General features: G+C 39.0%; 1 protein-coding gene across 1 annotated transcript in view; it reads left to right on the forward strand.

The window, feature by feature from the left end:
- The first annotated feature begins 395 nt into the window (after positions 1-395).
- Positions 396-22,433, forward strand: part of LOC121962789 (myomegalin-like) — a 75,278-nt gene continuing 53,240 nt past the window's right edge. Inside the window, exons 1-3 of the mRNA XM_088077405.1 lie at positions 396-904; positions 4,568-4,620; positions 9,313-9,380. Coding sequence (XP_087933531.1) covers positions 879-904; positions 4,568-4,620; positions 9,313-9,380 — 147 coding nt within the window. The 5' untranslated portion in view covers positions 396-878. The remainder of the gene's footprint in view (positions 905-4,567; positions 4,621-9,312; positions 9,381-22,433) is intronic.

Genomic DNA, 22,433 nt, shown 5'->3' on the forward strand with positions numbered 1-22,433 from the left:
AGAGAGTTCTTGTGTGTGTGTGTGTGTGTGTGTGCGTGCGTGCGCGTGCGTGACCTGCAGGCAGAACAGTTAAGCAGCTGGTTGTGTGTGTTTTGTGTTGGAGGAGGTTAGTGTCTGGATTCATACCTTGTTTTACCTGCTGGAAACGTGCTCCAACATGTCACACACACCTGCAGGGGGAGGAGGGGATGCATAAACACACACATACACACCCCACACTCACGAAAACACTCACACACACACACACACACACACACACACACACACACACACAAATGGGTGTCCTTCTTGTGCTCCACCCTCCCTAAAAAAAGAGGTAAATAGTCAATTGACAGCTTAGTGACTGTTTTACCACCATTGGCAGGAAGACGTTAGTGCGGTTTGTGCACATGCTGACACACACTTACTCACACACACACACACCTAGTGAAGCGTCTGTTTTGGAGCATGCTGAAACAGATCAGTCTTTCATGCTGAAGCCGGCGCTCTGTGTACCTTTGCTCCCCACTGGTGTTTACCTCCTCTCGCTGCTGCTGCTCTCTGCCACGTCAAATCACTGCCTGGGTGCTTGGCTCGCTCCTCCGGGTGCTTCGCGGCCAAACAAGCCTGACTGTGGTCACCCTGCTCTGGGTCTGAGGAGTCAGAGACAAACTGACTGGAAGATTCCTACCAACTCAGGGCTCGGCTTCTCCGGCTGGTATTTTGGCCGCGTCTGACTGTCTGCTGGAGCTCTGTTTGCCTTTGGAAGATTAACAGATGTGCCCAGGTCTGTGGAGGCACTCAGACTGAGGACTCACCTGACGGCTGAGGAGATATTGGAAGTGTGGCTGCTAGAAGTGTATTTGTTTGTTTTTTTCTTAATTTAATGCGGCTGAAAAATGAGTGGATATCTTTATAGAGGAAGGTAAGATTTTTGGATGATAACAGCTTTTATGATGAGTCATGAGAGTCGGTGTTGTGAGTGTGTACGGTGTGTGAACTGTGGTTTTCTGCGTGTATGCACGTGTGGGTGTGCATTCATGAATGTAATTCAAATAGAAAAGCTTCTCCTCTGCACTGAATGCAGACAAATGAACTGAAACATCTTCTTTACCTTGCAATGAAAAGAAGACCTTTGAGCCAGTGTTGCATAACGAGGTCTCGACTCCCACATGTGGTGTTCCTGGATGATGAACAGCTATTGGCTGAGCTAAATTCAGTCGTTTTAAAGCAAACAGCTGAATTATCATTGCTCACTACTGTCATTTTAATCTTTCTAAACCTGCCAGAAACAATAAGAGGGTTCATTATACATGTTGTCAAAGCCACAGAACCTTTAGTCATGTTTAATCTGTTAGAAATGTGTTTACCTCCAGTTTCCTCCTTAAGTCTCTTTCCACACTGTCTAACAGTATCATATACTGTATGTCGACTGTCATACTATTACAACTTTGATGCATTTACTTCAGTTGAATGTGACTTATTTGGTATGTTGGAAACTTTAGGATCTCTGCTCCAGTCAAGAAGTCACTTATGTGGGTTTGAACAAAGCTTGAACAGCATGAGTGTGTAATTACTGACCCACATGGCAGGCCAGTGAGGTTTAAGGATTTAACATACATTAAACCATATATCTCTATTAAAAACATAAAGTTTGAATGTCAGTACAGTGTTTTATAGAAAGGATAGGGCAATAAAATTAAGTAACTTAATTTGTGAATTAATACTTGATTTGTTGATGTAATCAAGACTAATTTATGTGCGAGTTAGTTTGTTTTTTGTTCCAAAATCCTGTATGGATTAAGAGCACTTGCATCTGATTCAGTCCCTTTCCATATCCAAGATGATGAATATTGATGCTTTGTCATGACCCTTAGCATGTGATATCAACACCAAAGGCGCCCATTGGCATCTCTATGCCCCTGTTTTCACCTGGCACTAACATGCATTCTGGTTGATCCGATCACATGCTGGTGGCTCTAAGGGCACATTCAAAGGTGGTGTGAGCTGACTTCTTTCAGAGGTGTGTACGCTAATGTGTCCTGGGCCACACTGAAGGGCTGCCCACTCAGCTGAAAGCCTTGATAGTCTGACGCTCCATTGGAAAAGAAAAAACTTTTGTTGGTGCAGCTTCAGGGACACAGAGCTTAAGGATCGTCTCTGGAGCCTTTCTCCTCCCAGCGAGTGGTCAGTTCAACGTCTGCGCGGTTAGCCTGAGCTAACACAGCGGCAGGTTACACAGTCCCAGTTAAACGACTGACTTTATTGTTTAATCCTTTAAAAAGCGTTAGGTAATGTTACCCTTGTTATGCTAACTGTTAGCACTTTCATTGTATGCTAGTAGGACTCTTACTAACTGTCCCCAATACAGAGATCCTACCACCCCCACAGTGGTTTCCTTGTCTCATAATAAAGAGACAGAAAAAGAGAGAGAGAGAGAGAGGTGCATAATGCATCATTTTCAATGGTAGACAGATCTGGACTGCAGGCAGGCTGGACTAGTAGCTGCACTGTTTCAGGGACGTCCCTGAAAAAGACGTCATCTGGATGGCAGCATATGAGGCTCCAAAACCTGTATGTACCTTTCAGCATTCATGGTGCCTTCACAGATGTGCAAGTTACCCATGATGCCATTGGCACTAGGACACTGCCATGCTATCACAGATGCCTCGAACTTTGAGCTGGTAACAATCTGGATGGTCCTTTTCCTCTTTAGCCTGGAGGACACGACGTCCATGATTTCCAACAACAGTGTGAAATGTGGACTCGTCAGACCGTCTCAGTTGAGCTCAGGGTCCAGAGAAGTCAGTGGTGTTTCTGGATGTTGTTGATATCTGGCTTTCACTTTGCATGGTAGGGTCTTAACTGGCATTTAAAGATGCACTGATGAACTGTGTTTACCAACAATGGTTTTCCAAAGTCCTCCTGAGCCCATGGAGTAATATCTTTTGTACAATCATGTTGGTTTTCAATGCAGTGCAGCCTGAGGGGTCAAAGGTCATCAGCATCCAATACTGGCTTTCAGCTTTGCCCCTTACATACAGATTTCTCCATTTTCTCTGAATCTTTTGATGATATTATGGATTGTAGATGGTGAAAACCCTAAATAACTTGCAATTCTGATTTAAGAAACATTGTTTTTTAAACTTGTTTAAATAGTTTAACTCTTATATAGAGCTGTGTTGCAAGCATTAGTTTGACTTTTGATTTTAAGATCCTGATGCCATTTGGTTTTAATTTAACTTTTTTCAGCACTAAATTGCCATTGTTGGACTATCAAGTATCGACTTGTAAGACTGTCATTTACGTTTTCAAATTCTTAATTAAAAGGGTAAATTGCTTGTTCTTAAGTGTGATATGACTATAATAATTTATGTCACAAGTAAATTCAGCAAACTATTTAACACAAAAACAATAGCCAGTGGATAGCAGAGGGTATTTTATAAAAGGCGGAGTTTTGGATGAACCGGTATATCGCCCAGCACTACCTTAGCTGCATTAGCTTGTTGAAACATTAAGTTGACCTGGGGCTGATTTGCAGAGGTTTGTCATGTAACCACACACGAGAGCACAAATGTTGTTCTCACACAACACACACAGCTGCTGTTGGAGAACTTTACTGTTGTCTATCAGCTTCTGCTGTCACACAGTTACTCCCATCTCCTGCAGCTCTCTGCTCCTCCAGCTGTCACCACCAAGTGTTCAGGCCACTATGGAGGTCCTGTAGTAACAACTAGCAAACACACGCCTAGGTGGTCAAGAAGTTGTTAAATCCCTGAATCCACTCATTTTGCGCCAAAAGCCTTTGATTCCCATGTTATTCAGAGCTAATTACTTTCTCACCCTGATGTGAAGCTCTTTCGTCTGCCTTATCGTCACTTTTGTTAATAAAGAAGCCTTTACAGCCAAGCAAGATCTGTTTGACTTAATCTTGCTCATTGATTATTCATGAAAGGCTCTGAGGACGTGCTAATGGGGAGAAAATCTAGCCCATGTTCCTCTGATCCTGAAAAATCCTCCTTATTGACTAACTTTAAGCCATGTTGAGACAGTGAATCTCAGGAGCTAAAACAGTCTCTTAAAAAAATCTTAAAGATAAGAATATGTGACAGAAAAATGTCCTCAGAAAGCCCCCAAAGGTTTTAAAGTCAGTCTTGACCGGTTGGTAGAAGGATTTCATGGATTCTTCCACTCTGCTTCTTTGTTTACTGTTTCTCAGCTGCTGAGTGATGTCTGTGTGACCTAAAGCATGCGCTGACTCAGTTTCCACCACCAGTGTGTGAGTGCCTGCTGTCTCTGACATGTCAGTGGGAAGCTTCCCCCCCACCTCCTTCAGCTTTGCTCATCCTGGACTATTTTTGACCTTCTGTGATTTTTGAGAGTTTACCACAATTTCAGTGACATGTTAGGCAGACGGGACACTAGTAGGTAGGGTATACTGTGGGTGGAAAGATGGTTCATTAGCATAAATGTGGAAAAACAGGTTTCACTGCAGGGAATGAGGAGCAGTGTGTGTGTGGCTGCTGGTGAAGACACATGGGACTGTTGAGTCTGAGGGAAGTGGGCTGATAGCTGTGTCTTGTTTCAGGCACTGCGGTGCAGAGAAACGGGCCAGGCCGAAGAGCATCGGACCTATGATGGGTAAGTATTATCCTGAATGTATTTAATGTTCTCATGGTTCACTGTTTCTGCCAGGTTGTCTCCAATCAATGTGTTGTTTGTCTTGTGTGTCACACTGAGAAGACTTTACTGGTTTACTTTTCCAGGAAGAAAACAGTATAAACACCTCATTAGATTTTTACCACCCTCACCTGATACACACTTCTGTGTTGACTAATAAGCTGTTTGTAGGAGCAACAGTGTGTTGCCACTATGAGTATGAATGTTTGAGTGTGTTGACAAGGGCCACCGCCCCTTAACCCTTTGAAACATGGATTAATATCAGTCTTCTTTTGCTGTGCTCAGACACCTTACAAAAGCTGTCTAATCCTTCAAAAACATGGAAAAAGGCAGTGAGCAACTTGAGAAAACTTTTAAGATATTAGTGACAGGTTACAAGAAAATTACCTGAATTTTTTTAAAGGGGGAAAACAGAAAAGCTAGGAATAAACCCAAAAACTATTTCCATAATTATTATAATTACATATTTAAATTGTGTTATAGAAAATAATGTATACTTTTTAAAAAAAAATTCAGCACCTTTTTTCACCTTTCTTTTTTTATTTTCTTTAATTTTTGGGCTATTTCTTGTTTAGTTGCTAATTGCGTTACTCCCATGTTTTTGCAAGAAATCAGCTCGATTTGTCAGGTTACTGAGGGTTAAATGCCCTCTGAACAGTACCAGATGGGAAGTAAAAACTAGCATAAACTATCACTGAAGCACTCAGTTAAGTACAAGTAACTTAAAACTGTACTTGAGTACAGTGTTACAGTAAATGTGCTCACTGAATTTCAACTACTAGCTTTAAGATTCATCATTCATCATTCATATTTCTCATGAGTTGAATAGAAGTTGTATCTTTCTGACAGACTTTGTGCAGTTACTGTCACTGCTTGAATTTCCCACGTTGCACACGGTAACCAACAACAGCTGACTAGGACTGAGAGTAAAGCTGTATATGTGTGCATGTGTGTGTGTGTGTGTGTGTGTTTGTGTGTGTGTGTGTGTGTGTGTGTGTGTGTGTGTGTCTGTTTGTGTGTGTGTGTGTGTATGCGGCACATGCACGCGCATGCATGTGCTTGTTCTCATAGTGATGACTGTGGCTACATTTAAACAGGATGGCAGGTAAAATGGGTCTTTATCTTATTTTTTGGTAACCCTTAATTTTACAAGTCCTCACTGCCGATTACAGTCAACTCCTTGGATGTGTCCTTAAAAGACCTGTGTAATTTGGCACTTATAGTAGGTAAAATAGAGAATATCCCAAGGCAGTGCCTAGTCATTTATTTGCGGGTTTAATAAAGAAGCAATAAATGATGAAGTAGTTAATATTAACGTAGTCTCATGACTGTATTAACTGATCTCTTCAAACCCAAGTAAAGTTAGAGAATCTTCTTGGAAATATACTTAATCTTTTTCATTTAATCTATAGTTTACCAAGAAGACTCTTAGGGTTTTGCTGGCAATTCATTGGATTCAATTGATTAGGAGTGTGAGCACTTTCGCAACAATTAGAACGTAATTATGTAGTGCTTTTCAGGAGTCTTTTAAAGAATTATTTTGTTTGAGTTTCTTTATTGGAAATTGGTTAGAAACTGTGGGATTTGTAGAAATAAGGTGGTATAAATGTATTTTTTTCACCCCTTATTTGCGACATTTGTGTTTGCAATCAAATGAGACATTTTAAATATCTGATCACTGATACCTTATCTGTACTTCCTTGGTCTTGAGTTGCAGTTTTTCAAAATTTTTGTTTATTTGCATAAATTTTGAGATGTTTAGGTGGATGTCAATTTTACATCTGTGTGTTAAGTATGGAGCCTGGATGTGGTTAGTCTAGCTTAGCATAGAAGCGGTGGAAACAGCTACCCTGGCTCGGTCCAAAGTTCAAAAATGCAACTACTCTAATAGGCTTGGGCATTATCACAGTATTAAGGTATAAAATAAGCATATTTCCAAAATGTGAACGTACTGATTTAAGGCTTAGACATTAAGATGTGATTTGGTTAGGATTACAATTTGGACAAAGGGAACTCATTATGTCAGTGAGGGTCCTCACAAGAACAGTAACACAACTTTTGTGTGTGTGTGTTTGCGTGTTTGTACCAGTGCGTCATTCATATATTATCAGAGTTGTGTAATATTTTGTACCCTGGCCTGCCCCAGGCCTCCATCCAGAATACTTACTCTACCTTTATGCTACAGAGCACCTTTTTAATAATATTTAATGTGCTGCAATTTTAAGGAACCGTCAGAAATCTGTGCTCTGCCAAAGCGGTCTTGATTACACCCCTCGGGAACTGGCACTCAACTCCCCCCCACACACACACACACACTTCTATTTTACTGCGAACGAATTGGCCCCGCATTTATAGGAATAAAACACAAACTATTGTACAAATCCCTCCTGTGTGGAGTTTTCTGGAAACGCTCCTGGCCTTTTAGAGATGATAAGTTTGGCTTTGAGACTCCTTAAGACCTCTGGATGTTTTTCAGCTGGACAGGCATGTACCATGTCGGTTCTGTGTGTGCGTGTGTGTAGACATGGCCCATATCCATCCAGGTTTAATAGGGTTATAATGAGGCAAGGGCTGATCAAGACGTCTCAGAGATGCAGCTCACAAAGCCCACAGGTGTTTACATTTCAGCTCTGTTCTCTTTGACTAATGGTTCTCAGCAACAGTGGAGCTATTTTAAACAGAGGCATTCGGGATTTATGAGGATTTTTAAATAGTGCCGTTTACAGATGAAATGCATTTATTTGCATTAAACACAGTCTAGACAAACCCGTTTTGTGTGCGCTTTTCTGAAATTGCTGCAATCTCCGCTCAAGGTTTATGTATTAGCTTTTTCTAGAGCTGTCAAGCCATATCACATGGTCTTCATCAGCAAAGGAAGTTTAAAACTAGCTGAAATGAAGAAGTCCTAAAAGTGCTCAGAATGATAGAAATGTCTATATCTTCAGTTTCAAGACATCAAATCAACTTTCACTGGCTGATGAAAACCATGTGATACGGTCAAAAGCTGAGTGGAGATTTCTTTTTTTTCAGTCGCTGAATTAACTGGTAACATCAACATGACTTTATTTAGTCTGTTGCATCAGGTTTTTCCATGTGTCACAGTTAGGAGGCCAGATACAGTAACAGTACCCCTGAAAATGTTTGTGTCCCCATAGAATGATTCAAATGATATCTTGAAATACGCACATGCAAATTAGCACTTCACTGTGATGTTACATGCTTAAAATACAGTCCTAAGGAAAGTCTGGTGTTTTGGGGCCAGTTCCTTGTTAACTCCCATCAGGGCATTGGTCACATGATTGCAGCCTTTCAAAATACGTGGGTCATGCATTAATTTCTGGCTCAATTTATGTACAACGTAGGGTGCGCTAACTTTCACAGGAAAACATACAATCTGTTTATGAGAACAGCATGAAAGTTTTTTTTTTTTTTTTTTACTCATTTATCGGCTGAAGAACACACAATTTTATTGATCTCCCCTAATTCAGAAACCAAACTGACATGCATATCTCTGTTGATGAGGACAACCAATCATTTAGGAAAAAGGACGACGGAGAACTCACATTGGACAAACCAAGATATCCAGGCTCTCGTTAGTATTTGTGGACAGGAGCTTGAGGTTACAGCGGTTAAAAAGGTGTAACGCAGAATTTCTCAGACAGAAATAGTGATAAAACACACAGCCGAAAGATGAAACTAAGAACAACTGAACAAATAAACAAATAAAGGAATCGTAATGAGCACTGTGGAGTAACGAACAAACTGCGAAGTGGAGCTGAACACCACTGACCAACTCATGCTGGCCCCAGGAGGACCAGGATTCTTTGTTGGTGGATAAACTTGTATCTTATGATCACAAAAATTTAAAAGCAATTGTATTATGGGGCTGCACAATATGTCACTTTTTATGTTGTTGTCACAGGGCAAATTATAGATAAACACATTGCAAAAGACTGAGATCTTTGAATATGGCATCACTGTATTCAGTTACAGTCTGTCTGTAGCCGCTATTCAGCCACCATGCTGTCAGCCCTCTGGCCAGTAAGACAGAGCTCTGCAGTCAGGTATCAACTGATCAATATTTGCACACAGTGAGGATTATTATAGTAGTGATAGCATAACTGTCCTGCATGGTTTAAGGAGGAAAGTGAGACAAGATGAGTGGAGACTAAAGTATCAATGCCAGAGAGGAACTGGAACCCTAAAATAAATAGCCAACAAGTGATGCTTAGGATACAGGAGAGATTGTGGCAAAATATGTGTTTATTTATTGCAAGGGATAATTTAATTGCAATATTTAATATATTGCAATTATGTATTGATTTTTTTCCTAAAATTTTGCAGCCGTTGTTGAATGACAATGTTTTTTTATTGTTGTCTGCCCCACAATCACAGTCCTACCAAAGATCACCTAAAAATGGCATAGATGGTACTACTGTTAACTGTTTTAATGAAATATAAATGAAATGTCCAAGTTTCGAAAATAGACTGGACATTTAAGGAAGAAACTTACAATGAAACCTCACAAGGCTCTCAAATATCTAGGCCATGGGAAGCCCAGAGTTACAGGTTGTTAAAAAATATATATATATATTTAAAAAAAATATATCTTTAGTTTAATTTGTTAACATCTTTCTTTTTCTATGTGTGCAGATTTCTCATGTGATGAGACAGATAAAGGCCCACCGGTACAGATGCACAGCCTCCGAGAGTTTGAACAGGTAAGAACATGCTCTGATACAAGCTGTGATCTCACCTTGAGACTCACATGATGCATGCTAGATATTGCAGGAATTGTGATGAGAAGATGGTTAAATAACTTAGCAACATAAAGCGAGTGTTTCTGCAAAACAACATGTGGAAATAAGGCTCCACTAACGTAGTGCTGTGTGTCCAGGCTTGTCTCTGCTCTGTGGTAATCACTATGTAGGTTTGTTTGGGAAGATGATGTGGCAACTGAAACTCTGCATGAGTCAAAGATTTTCCTCCTCTCCCGCTGACTCTCCACAGTCCCTGCTATTCTGTTTTTTTATGCTGTAATACAGTTTCTCTCATTGAATACACACATAAATAGAAAATAAGGATCTTGCAACTCCAGGTTTTCCATCATCTGCCCCTGGTTCTGATTCAGGTCATTAAGAATCAAGCATCTGCCAATACCAAATCCCTATCGATATACATATTTCCCACATACAGTAATACAGCTGCAATGCACATTTAGAGGTCTATATTAAATGGAAAGATGTGTTTTACAGCATAGGAGGTCTGCATTAATCCAAACTGTCTCTGGTTACACTACAGTACTTGTTGATAGCAGTTATGATTTACTGAAACTGCTGAGCGTAGATTATGTGTTGGTGCGGCCATTATTATTGGATGTTAAGAATTGATTTCAGTGTTTTGATGGAGTGACATAAAGTGTTTTTTATCCAGGAAGTAATGGGTTACAATCAACAAAGAATTGGAAAACTATCAGATTAAAAATATAAAATATCAGTCTCAGTGCCTATCCTGTGGATAGACTCAGGACTTTATGTTGTCCCTCCACCCACACTGGACAAATTGTGCTATCATTTTAATTTGTTTGCCCTCTTACTCAAACATAGCCCTAATAGCCCTAACTGGATAGTGCAAAACACTTTTCCATTGCGAATTGAATACATGACTTTTAAAATTGCTGAAAAACAATTTAAGATCCAGTGTAAAGGATTTATGGGCACATTTTGGCAGAAATGGAATATAATATAATAAGAATGTTTTCTTTGGTGTATAATAACCTGAAAATAATAATTGTAGTTTTTTCGTAACCTTAGAAGGAACCATTTATAACTACAGGGTGTGAACTATAGGAGGAGGAGGCAGGTTCAGGTCCAGAAAGGCCACCATGTTGCTATGCGATGTTTCCACAGTAGCCCAAAACAGACAAACCAAATTCTGGCTCTAGATGCCAGATGGCTCATTCTAAAAACCTCCTGAATGTTTGAATCAGAAATAAGGTTAACACAAATTAGCACATACTGGACATCTACAATGTGCCAGATGCATTGGGAAATCACTGATTTGTAACATAAAACTGCTTTATTCAGTGTTTTTACCCACTTTAATCACCTGGTCTGTTTGGTTTGTAGAGGAGAAGACCTTTGTGGATAATTTGGATCCTGATAATTCTAACCAGGAGAAATTCTAGCTGGTTGCAATATGCAATTCTCACCACTAGATGCCACTAAATCCCCCTAAATCTGACACACTGGACCTTTAAAACTGAGCTTTTCCAAAATGTTTGTTCAAATGGATTAATTTATACGTCAACCTTTCAGAATCGTGTCTGACATATACTGTCACTGACATATTTCTGTGTTTCAATTATTTAACCACTCTCATAAATTGTGACTTGAACACAGCTTCCCTTGATGGCATTTATGACCTATGATCACATTACAGCCATCTGACAACAGACACAGACAGAGATGTCAACTACAGCATCTGTGTTGTGTTATTGGACAGATTTACCCCGCTGTTCATCAGATTGCTCTGCATTATGGCTCTGATAGGACCATTAAGTTATTTCCTAACAGCCTTTAGTCTTAAAACACCAGAAAAAGAGGAAATTTAAGCTTTTTTTGCTGTTCTATTGTCTTAGTTTAGAAGCAAACTTAACCATAATTTGAAATTGAAAACATGTATACCATAACATCTTTTTGACGACCAAACAGCTATTTCAAAAGTATCCATATTGCTGTGTGTATGGTTGGCAGCAGGTATTCATAACCACAGCTAATGTCTCACACAAAGACCAAATCAAACGTTAAAGGAGATATATGAATGCATAAATGAAACCCACATATGCAGACGCATTTTCAGAAGTTGGATCAAGCATTCTGCACGAAAAGCCGCACAGCTAAATCCTGCCTGCTCAGTTCTGAACATTGAAGATGAGAGGCGTACTTTCCCTCTGGTTCTGAGCCAGAGTAATGGATTCTGGGAGCTTTGCCAGTTGCATTATGGGTCTGATATAACTCTGGAGGTGCTTGCTGCAATTACCCTGTCCCCCTTTTAGTGAAGGACAGAGCTACAGAGGGAGGAGGTGCTGTTTGGAGTAATGCTGAATTAATGTGGAGAGTTTTGCTTGTATTGGGGAAAAGGTCAAATGATAGGAAATATGAAACTCCAGCAGGATGAGATCAGATCCGCTTGTTACTGTAGGACAAACTGTCTGATTGATTCCAAGACACAGAAAGCAGCAGCAGAAAAAAAACTAGACTGTATTTTTTCGCCACTTTGACTTTTTAAACAGGTGGTAATTTATAGAATCAAGGGGAAACGTTTTAAAGGCTTTGCATCACACCTCATTTTACTCCACTTTGACTCCTCCTGTGCAAACTTTGGCTCGATCTATAAACTACATGCACACGTCCTGAAGGGTTTGCTGGGTTCCTACTAACCAAATAAGGACCTGTTGTACTGCTGCAGAGTGGCGGCTGCCTTTCTCTGCAAGATGGACACTCAGTACTTTTACATGATGTTAAAAAAATGTATTATTTTCTTAGTCCGACTAAAACTGGACTTTTAAAATATGTGTGCAATATGTTAGTTTGACTGAAACCGTACAAAGTCGAATTTCTCAAAGTTGGACTAACACGATCAGATCATTTTCCTCTTTCATGTATACTCTTCAACCTAACTTGAGCTGGCTGAGGCGTTCTGGGCATGATTCATAGTTGTTTCACCGGGCTTTGACCTTGAAGTCAAACAGCATAAATTTATAGAAGAAAGGTTGGAAAAACAAAAGAAGGAGAATGAAAGGAAATAAAACAAAGTAAAAGTGTAAAATAAAGCATAAACCACGTATAAAATGTACAGCGCCAAAAAGTTATCCATGTTGTCACCGTTTGACCTGCAACCAGCTTGCCGCTTGCTAACTTGTCTGGTATGTGACATAGTATGTCAACCGGAAGGAGGTCCAATAGCAACTAGCTGAACGGGGGCATATCGCCACCTACTGTGATGGAATCAGGCATACCTCCATCAATAAATTGATTCTCCCCTGTGCTTGTGAACTGAGTCCAGTTAAATGTCCTAAATTATCTATAACCGTAGCTCCACTTAACTGTGCATGTAAACATACTGAGTGATCTATATCTCTGGCTAGTTTTATGTGGTTATAATGTAAATCTCCCTCTCCTGAGGTGGGAAAAAACACCATACTCACCATGACATCTACATGCATGTAGCCTTCAAGCTTCATTTTAAGGAGTTACATGCCAAAACGTTCGTGTTATAGCTTAGTGTTTTGATAAAGTGTAAGACTTGCCACCCCAGAGATAATAAATAGGGGAGATAATTAAGGTCTTGGGTGTGGTGTATTATGACCTCTGAATCATAATTTTCTGACACGTTAGTCAAAAAAAGGTCAGACTCATAAATTAGGACTAGAGTTTTAGTTGTTGTCTTAGGATGGATGTTCTACACTGTGTACGTAAAGATGAAATTAATAACTTTCCATCTTACCTTCTGCAGCATAGAGATATATCAGATAATTTTTGGACTACAGTAAAGATGGCAGAACCGCTGAAGAAAAATGATTCTCTCCCACATGTGGAAACCTGCTGTTAATGTAAATCAGCCGATACAGTATGCCATATGTAACTGTGCTGATATTGTACATTTTTTATGCATGAAAGGACTTTACTGGCTTTTTCAACAAGAGAAGTTGAGTCTGTTTAAATGTGGAGAATGACTCCAGCGTGTGATATGTCACAATGTAGATCATTTGTCTGTTAAAAATCAATGTGGATACCAGCTTTAAAGGAGCTGAATGTCACATTGAGAGCATATCTATAATTAGGCTGTTCTCATAAACTGTTGGAATATTTTCCTATGAGGGCAATGCACCCAAATTCGAACAGAATCCAGTTGATCATAAGTCAGTAATTTGTGCACACATTCTTGAAGGCTGTAATCAGGGTTTCCGAGTGATCTGTGGGAAAGCAAGTTGGGGTGCTAAAGGTGTCACAAAACCTGAAGTCCGGACATTTCCTCAGGAAATTCTCTAGGAGTAAGGTGTTGAACTATGTAAACTTTGAGTTCTTTTAAGGTGCATCCTCACCATGTTTATTTTCCCAAAACCTAACCACTGTAACTTTAATTGCCTAAATCTAACATCTGATAACTTTAATTTAACTTCACGTTAAGGATGTAATGTCATTCGTGGGACGCTAATGGGAGTGATTTTCTGCACAATCTCAAAAATAGGCTGCATGCTGACGTCCACATAGGCATCCATGGTGACCTTTGCAGATGTGTGCAGATAACGACATTACATCACCCAGACCAAAGTGGACCCACATGGATGCATGAACCATAAATTGACCTGTCTAGGCCATGACTGCCTACATATAGCTTTCAACATGGAGGTGGCTGACCCAGCAACTATGAGCTAACATTGCAAACTGCATGAAAAGTGCTAACAATAGCAACAGTGCTGGCAGAGCTAACAGTGTAACCTGGTGGACATTATGCTTCTACGTCAAAGCTGTGAGATGGCGATTAGCTAGCCAGTGGGATGTAGGGGTTTTTTTCTAAGCATTTTTCGGGCTTGCTTGGAGGAAAAACAGTAATGCCAGAGGGATGTACACACTTGGACTTCCATGCACAAACATTTGCGAATGGCCAGACCAACCATGGCAGAGAACAGAGAAGCTAGGATCACAACACACAGATTTGATACATTTTGTTTCATTTCCGTTTCTGCTCGGGATAGCAGAAAGTTGTTTGCTGCTATATTAATGTTCTGAATGTCATGTATAACTCCTTTAGGTGGGTAAAATGCATCTTGAGCTGGTGAACAGCTTGAATGATAAAGCTTTGTATTCTCAGAATGAAGAGAGATTTTCCCCCGCAGCTATACGAGCAGAGGCAGAAGGCTGAACTTCTCGCTGTTGGTTGGAGGCTACAATTTAGTGTGCAGGCAGCTTTCCTTTGAAGTTTCCCCCTGACTATACCACTGAGGGATGAAAGGATGAGTCATGCTATATATGCAGACATACAGCACAGACGGCAGACTGGGAGACAACCTAAACAGCAGCTTTGTGTGGAGGGCTGAGGGGAAATGGGCTGAGAATGCTGATGTTGTGTGTTGGAATTACAGCCGATGTGTTGCAAACCTGCAAAGATCCTTTAAAAAACAGCAGAGCAGTGTTTTTACATGTTTCACACCATTTAAAACAAATTGTTCTTTGAATTTACCCTGCTCAGTTTTCCAAAGAATATTGGAGCATCTTTAGATGTTTGAATGTGATTTCCCTGCCTTTGATACAGAAACTCATGTCCATGTTTTTCACTGCCTCAACAGTGCAGAGGCTTGAAACCTGTTTTTGTAACCTCATAGACATTGGAAATCATGTCTGAGCTTTGATGTTGAAGTTTTTTCCTCTTTGCTCGGTGGCAGATTCATTTAAAAGTCTGTAATAACAGCACACACACACCCAGTGAGAGGAGTCTTGTACTGAGCGACTGAAAACAGCTCATTAGCCCACAAGCTAGCATCTCTCAAGCACTGTGACTGTCTTACAAAGCAGAGTCACATCTCACTGTCAATGCTGTCACTTGTGGTCTGAAGAGATATGAGCAAGACTACAATTTCAATAACTTTTTTTAACCAAACATATTTTGAGTTGTTGTAGGAGAAGCTAAAGTTATTAACCCTTTGAAACCTAGGCAAGTTGACTTGATTTCTTTGAAAAATGTCAGAAGAGGGCGGATGAACAACAAAAGAAGAAATAACTCAAAAATTGGCAAGAAATTAGTAAAAAGTACAAGAAAATTACCTTAAAAAAACACATAACAAAAAAGTGCTTAAAATATGTGTTAACATGATTTTAAATACATAGTTTAAATACATAGTTATGATAATTATGAGCATGGTATTTCCCTAGACATTTTCACTTTTAAAAAAATCTAAAATTACTAATTTCTTGCAATTTGTGGAAAATTGTTTTTTACAAAGTTGCTTATTTACCATTTTCTCTTATTTTTGAAAGAATGTACCAGTATGGTGGTTTTAAATGTTATGTTTCCATCACTGTGGTTTGAAGCCGGAGCCAAATAATAACCATTACTACTGCAGTCATTTGATGTGGGTGTAAAAGCAGACTATAACCTTTCTTATTACATATAAGAAAAACCTAGACATTAGTGGGTTTTTTGTGCTGTGGGAAATGGGCTTGAAGCATATCAATAGTATTTTTGAAATACTATATATCTTCCGCCACAGTCTAGCCTCTGCAGCAACACTGCTGCTTAGAGCGCTCCTGTTAGTATATTAGGGAGAAATCTCATCGTTATTGTTTTTGATTTGACTTTATTGTTAGGAACTTCCACTGTCGCAACTATTTATTTTTTTGCCACCTTTTCTTTATGAATTAACAAGAGCAGATGATGACATGCACTACATTGTGGAAGACTCAGAATTATTTGCAAAGCAGACAATGATATTTATGAATCTCATAATCTCCCATTGCAGAGTTGGTCTTACTCCAGCAAATGTTCCAAGCCCTTAACCTGTAAAGCACAAATTACACTTTACAAGGACTCCATGGAACTTTGGCACCTGTTATCACTCTTTTACATTCAGCATTGTAGAAGCTGCAGTGGAAAATGTTAATTTGAGTTTTGATAGCATTTTAGTGCTAATTCAGAAGATGCTTGCAGCTTCTTATTGGATGTTCTTGTTTAAATGTGAGGAGGATGTTATGTCAATCATAGCTAAACCTTTTTCCCTTGAGATGTGTGTCTCGAAACACAGATGAGGCACATGGATTCTGGTGGTAAAACTAATCCAGTGACAAATAGAGCTTCTAAATAGGGGTAGACAGATTATCAGCCTGGCCAATAATCGGGGCTGATGTTTCTATATTTGGCATTTTGCTGATTATCTGTTTCGTGGTTTTATTTAAATGATCCCTAGTAAAATTAATTAATAAAGAAGTGTACATTTTACACTCAACCAACACCAGGGAAAGCAGTCTGCAATACATGCAAATAAAGTGTCAGCATGGGAGGAACTTTTACTTTGTAAAACCTCAGGTAGCTATTTTTATTCACTGATTTTTTAATTTAAATGTTCACGAAACTTAATTTTTTTTAATGTTAAAAAATTGAACATTTTAGTTTTGATGAAACATTTCCTAAATGCATTTAAACAAAGTTTTATGTTGGAGTTTGTTATATTTCAAATTCTAAATTTTGACAGAAATATTATTATTTTTTTGTGAATGCATATCAGTTCCAAATATCGCTTATTAGTGTCACTAAGTACTAATAATCGGTTTTAGTATCAGCCCTGAAAAACCAATATTGGTAGACCCCTACTTCTAAAACATAAAAAATTGTGTTCGCTGTGACTGTGCTTAAAATTCAGAAACGGAGTGAACTGGCAAGAAACAATATTAAACCTACGCTGTGAGATTTTCTGGCCAGAGTTCACAATGTAATTTATCTGATTTCCATCAGCGCGGCCGCAGTATTTAGAATTCAGACTCTCAGACTATAACAAACGGAAACAACTGATTTTCAATATCGAGCTGAGACATAACAGTCAGGCTCTTGTCTGCAAATGTTCCACATTCTGATGGAGCAGATTAACGTTTGTTGACCTTCTTCTGCCTCCATAGTTTTACATTAAGTTTTCCTGACAGTGGTAGCGTATGTTAGTCCTCTCATCTTAATAGAGCAGTCTGCATTATTGAATCCAGGTTACGACTGTGTGTGTGTGTGTGTGCGTGTGAGTGTGTGCGTGCGTGTGTGTGTGTGTGTGTGTGTGTGTGTGTGTGTGTGTGTGTGCTGTGTGTGTCTGTGTGCGTGCGTACAGTTTGTCCTCTCTCCACATTTGTGCAGTTTAAAGAATCAGTCCTCCGGCAGGCTGGTTGGAAGAAACATGAACCTGCCAGACTTGCGTTTGTAACTGTCAAACATCCACGTTCTGCAGGCCTGAGGTTTTCGTAAAAAAAAAGAAAGAAAGAAAAATCACCCAATCAAAATGCCCCTTTCTCAAATGGCCTTTATTAGTCCGCAGGAGAAATTGAAAGCACATGGCTGCACATAAATGCGAATTCAAACCGACCACAGAGACACTTAGATTGATAGAAGAAGGGGGAGGATTGCGTATAATTTTGGCCATTAAAACCTCAGGACAAATTAGGGCTGTTAATCTGTTATTTTGCCCTCGGTCTCAGTGTTCACTTCTAAAAAAGCCACATACGCTATGAAAGGTCTGTCAGAGTTGGATTACCATTACCAGAGTGGCAGTAATGGAGCATTTTCAGTATTGTACAGAGACCAAAATGCAGAGAGAACACCGGATCCTGCAGCTGACAGCAGGCCTGGAGAAGCGAGCACGTGATTAAAGTGGCACATTTCTTTTAATTCCCTTTATCTCCATTGTCTTTTATCTCCTGCGCGCTTCTTGTGCTCCCCTAGTTTTTGTTGTGGCATTTGAAAATAGGTCAGAATACTGTGGATGTGTGCGTGTGTGTGTTCAGCCCTCAAGCTGTTGGCTTCAATTCAGTGCTTTATGTAGCTCATATCTCCACACACTTAAACCACAGGAGCAGCAACACAGGATAAAGACAGATGATGCTGAATATGTACTCTCTACCTCATATTGAAAATTGTGTAACTCATCAACATATCATCCAGTTTAAGGTCTCCTTTTTTCTCAACCAGTTTGTTACAATAATATTCATTACTATCAAATTTCTGAAGAAATTTTAAGTGTGGTTTTTGCTCAGTGCATGTTCCAGGAAGCATTTAGTGGTTTTCGTGCACATTTGCTGCCACTTTGTGTTTTTAATCCAAATTAAACAATACAAAGAAAGAAAGATGGAAGATACATAAAACCATATTCTGATCTGAAGTCCCTATCAACTGGATGTTTAGGGAAAGATGAAGGCATTGGTTAAATAAGTTATTCCCAGCTGCCACCGAACATCAATATGTAGTCAGAAAGACTTTGGGCTCTTATGTCAGACAGAGTTTACATTTTGGTTTGAATTAAAACTATTTTGACAATATTTTAAATGTCTAACGGTGTTAAAATTTCACATTGTGTGGATGTTAACATTCTGAAATTATGCCAACGTTGGGTTTTGTTCTCTTACCACTAATTGTCATTAGGGTTGGGTTTGGGGTTTGGGATCAACATCAAAATGACATAGAATGCTGACAACATTATCTATTATTAGTACTCTACATCATATTGACTTTGGTATTTGACGTCCTGACATTAAATTTTGGGCACCCAACGTCACAACCTAAATTCAAAGAAATCTCAATGCTTATGACATTGGTGGCCAGCTGAGTTGTTAAGATAAGGGGAGCTTTGTTGTCATGTTTACAAAATAACTACTTTCTTAAAGTTTTGAACATTGGTCAAACCAATGTTTGGGGTTCTCACATGTTTTCATGTACAAAATTTGAAAGCTTTAACATGGCTTGTCAAGGACCAATAATAAAATTTTAATGACAATTCACAACATATAACTCAAAAACAGTTATATAGTATACTTTACTCCAAATGTTAAATATTATATGAAAAGTATAGAGCTACCTTTTTATTTCCAATTCCTGTTCCTTTCAAATACTTAAAACTGTGGGCAAAGTCAATGCATTGGCCTTCAAAACAAAACAAAACAAAAAAGCTGTCATGTTTGCTTACGTGATCGTAAACAAAACATCATACATTGACGCTTAGTACGTTACATCAGCAGCGACAGTTGTTGTTTGTCTACTGAAGATTATTATAACAATTAATTTTACTGCATACAACAAAAATCCATAGCTTATCCAAGACTTTAAATGGTTTTAGCATTTCCATGAGTTTTCTAGGTCTGGATGTGATTTTGAGGTTTCATGACTTCCAGGTTTCCCATGACTGAGAACCCTGCATGTTGACTGGCAGTTTGAGACTTGTAACTAGTAGCAGTCTCCCGTGTTAATGTCTGATATTTTGTCTTTGTCAGATTGATGCTAAATACTTGATAGGCTGTTATAAGTGTGTTGTATGCAGAGGATATTAGCAATACTTGCTGATTGGTTTACCAGCAGTCTCTATGGGTCTTGGGACAATTGTTTGTGCCAGGAGGTTGCTAAGGTGTTGGTCTTCAAGGCAGTTGTTGTAGTGCTGTGTATCAGTCTAAATCTTTTTGGTGTGAGTTGCAGAGTGTTGGAGATATCGGCCATAGAGATGTCTGCCTTCTCTCAAATTTAATGGACCAAATGGCACTTGGCATGTAGTGCTCAAAGAGCCAAATAAATAAATAAAAAAGTGAATGGACTGGCATGCTTAGTGTGTGTTGCTCTGGGGTGGGTTAAATGCTTAAAAACATGGAGCCAAAAAGAACCAGCTTACCTTAACTTGGTGGAGTGGTCTTTAGATGCAGTCACACGCACTGTTGTATCGGAGAGAAAAAGAAGTAGGAAAGAATAGAAAGGTAGGAAAAAAACGCTGTCACTTTTCAGCACAGCGGTCTTCATCAGGGTGTTGTGATCCTCCACAGGTGTGCTGGCATATAAACGCAGGTAAATTTTTCCTTGTTTTGTTTTTCACGTGACATCTTACATCCTGTTACGTGGTTGGAGTAATGTGACTAGTGCAAATATTGTAAATTTATTTTTTTAAAAAGGAAAATACAATTTAAATTGTCAGTCTTTTTTCCCTACCTTTCTTTTCTATATAATATATATATATATATATATATATATATATATACACAGTCTTTGTTCTGAGCAGCTTCATGTAGGAACTATTTTGTTTCTACCATACTAAACCTACCAGTTGTATCACTGTGCAGAAGGAAGTGTGCATCTGCTCTTGGTTGAGAGGCTTATGCTCCTGTTTTTGGTTTTTCTTGTTTTGTTTTTTCTTTTTATGCTTTGAGCACCACAATCTGAGTGCTATCTAGTTCATGATATTGGAGAGAAAGCAATCATCTCTACGGCCTATATCTCCGACACTGATTTGGGAGTGAACTGTCCAAGCCAATAGTGTTGCTCATCATTTGCTTTGAAATTGATTTGAACATTTGATTTGATCATCGCACTGCTGTGTGTTTCCAAGTGGCTTCCATTTGCTTAGGTGGGCTTGTTAGAGCATTTAAGGCAGACTTTACGCAACACTGCAAGGTGTGTTTTCCAGCAAAAATACGCATGGAAGAAAAAGTATATTGCTCAGCAAGCGAAAATAGTAATCATAACCCAACCTCAGCTTGCTCCCCTACTGCATATTCTCACTGGGCTTAAACCCAATCCAGCAGGGCACTCATTTAGGCCTTAAAAAATAACAGGATCAATCTGCTTTTAGTAAATTCATACATAGCTTAAAATGCTCTACCAAAGTAAAGAAGAACATCGCCAAGGGAAAAAACAATAAAACCCAACTGAAAGTTAACTTTGCTGCTTTCATAGGTGGAACATATCTGCATGTATTATGGTGTTTTAAAAGTTAAAAAAAAACAACAACATTTTTTTAACATTGGTGGAATCGATTGGAGAAGTTGGAATGATGGGAAATATCATTTTAATAAATTATAATAAATATATATAGTATATATAGTTGAGCATGTAGCCATCACCTAGGGAACTGTGCTATACGACACACACTATATAAATAAATACTGATGAAGATGAAGGGATAGAAGAGAGTCTGCAAAGAGATGGCGGAATCAAATATTTGGGAGTTTTTGGAACCACAGACTTTATTAGGGCAGTGTTGATGAGGCGTCATATGAGTTTTTGATTTGGCCACGTGGCTTTTAGTGAGAGAATGGAGCAGGAAATAAAACAGACAACAGGCTCGGGGAGGAGGAGTCAAGGACAAAGAATGGAAACTGAATGAGTTTCGGTCTCTTTCATTAAAATAACATCTCTGAGCAAGAAAGAGGCTTTGGATGTGTTGTAGTAAAGGAGAAAAGAACAGGAAACAGAAGCTGTTCGGCTTTGTAAGAGCAGATATTTTCAGTCTGTTCTCTTTATTCCAGGAAACACCGTCCATACCCAAACAGTCCTCTGATACTGAAGTATGATACAAATTTCCTCCTCTTTGGTTCTCTCAAATCTCCCACTAAGAATAGATATTGATGTGAGGATGTCTGTCTGCGCCCTTACCATCTTACACTGCAAAAAATCTATGTGCAGTTAAATCTGAGTGTTGCTTTTTTTTGAGCTGATCAATGACAAAAGAAACAGGTGCATGGACTAGATGAGTCTATATCTAGCTTTAATACCTGCATCATTTTATTATGCATTAAATACAATAAAACATTAAATTTATTATTTTTTAATCAAATTTATGTGTTGAGCTCAGTGTAAATTTGTCTTTGGCTTCACCCAAAGTACAACAAATCATGAATAATAAAAAAAAAAAAAAATTGTTTCCTGATGGAATGATTTTGTGTTCAATATAGCATAGGAAATTATGCTTATGCTTGTTCTGGCTCTTGGGGGCCTAAATTGACAGCTAAACAGGAGCAGCTCAAACTCTTGAGTGTAGTGTGTGAGGTTCTGCAACTCTGTGTTTGGCATTCTTGTGTACAGCTCTGTCAAATACCTAAATACCTTAATGACATAAAACAGTATATGACTATTATCTGTTATGTCATAGATGATTCATGTGAAATTACAGTTACAAGTTATATCATTGAGCAGGACATGGACAGGATTGGAGCACTGTAACTGAACTCCAGTTGTATCTCCAGTTTAGGTGATTTTTACCTTCACAA

This window comes from Plectropomus leopardus, chromosome 5 (assembly GCF_026936395.1).
Source record: "Plectropomus leopardus strain MGB_pleo_1.0 chromosome 5, ASM2693639v1, whole genome shotgun sequence".
Lineage (NCBI taxonomy): Eukaryota > Metazoa > Chordata > Actinopteri > Perciformes > Serranidae > Plectropomus > Plectropomus leopardus.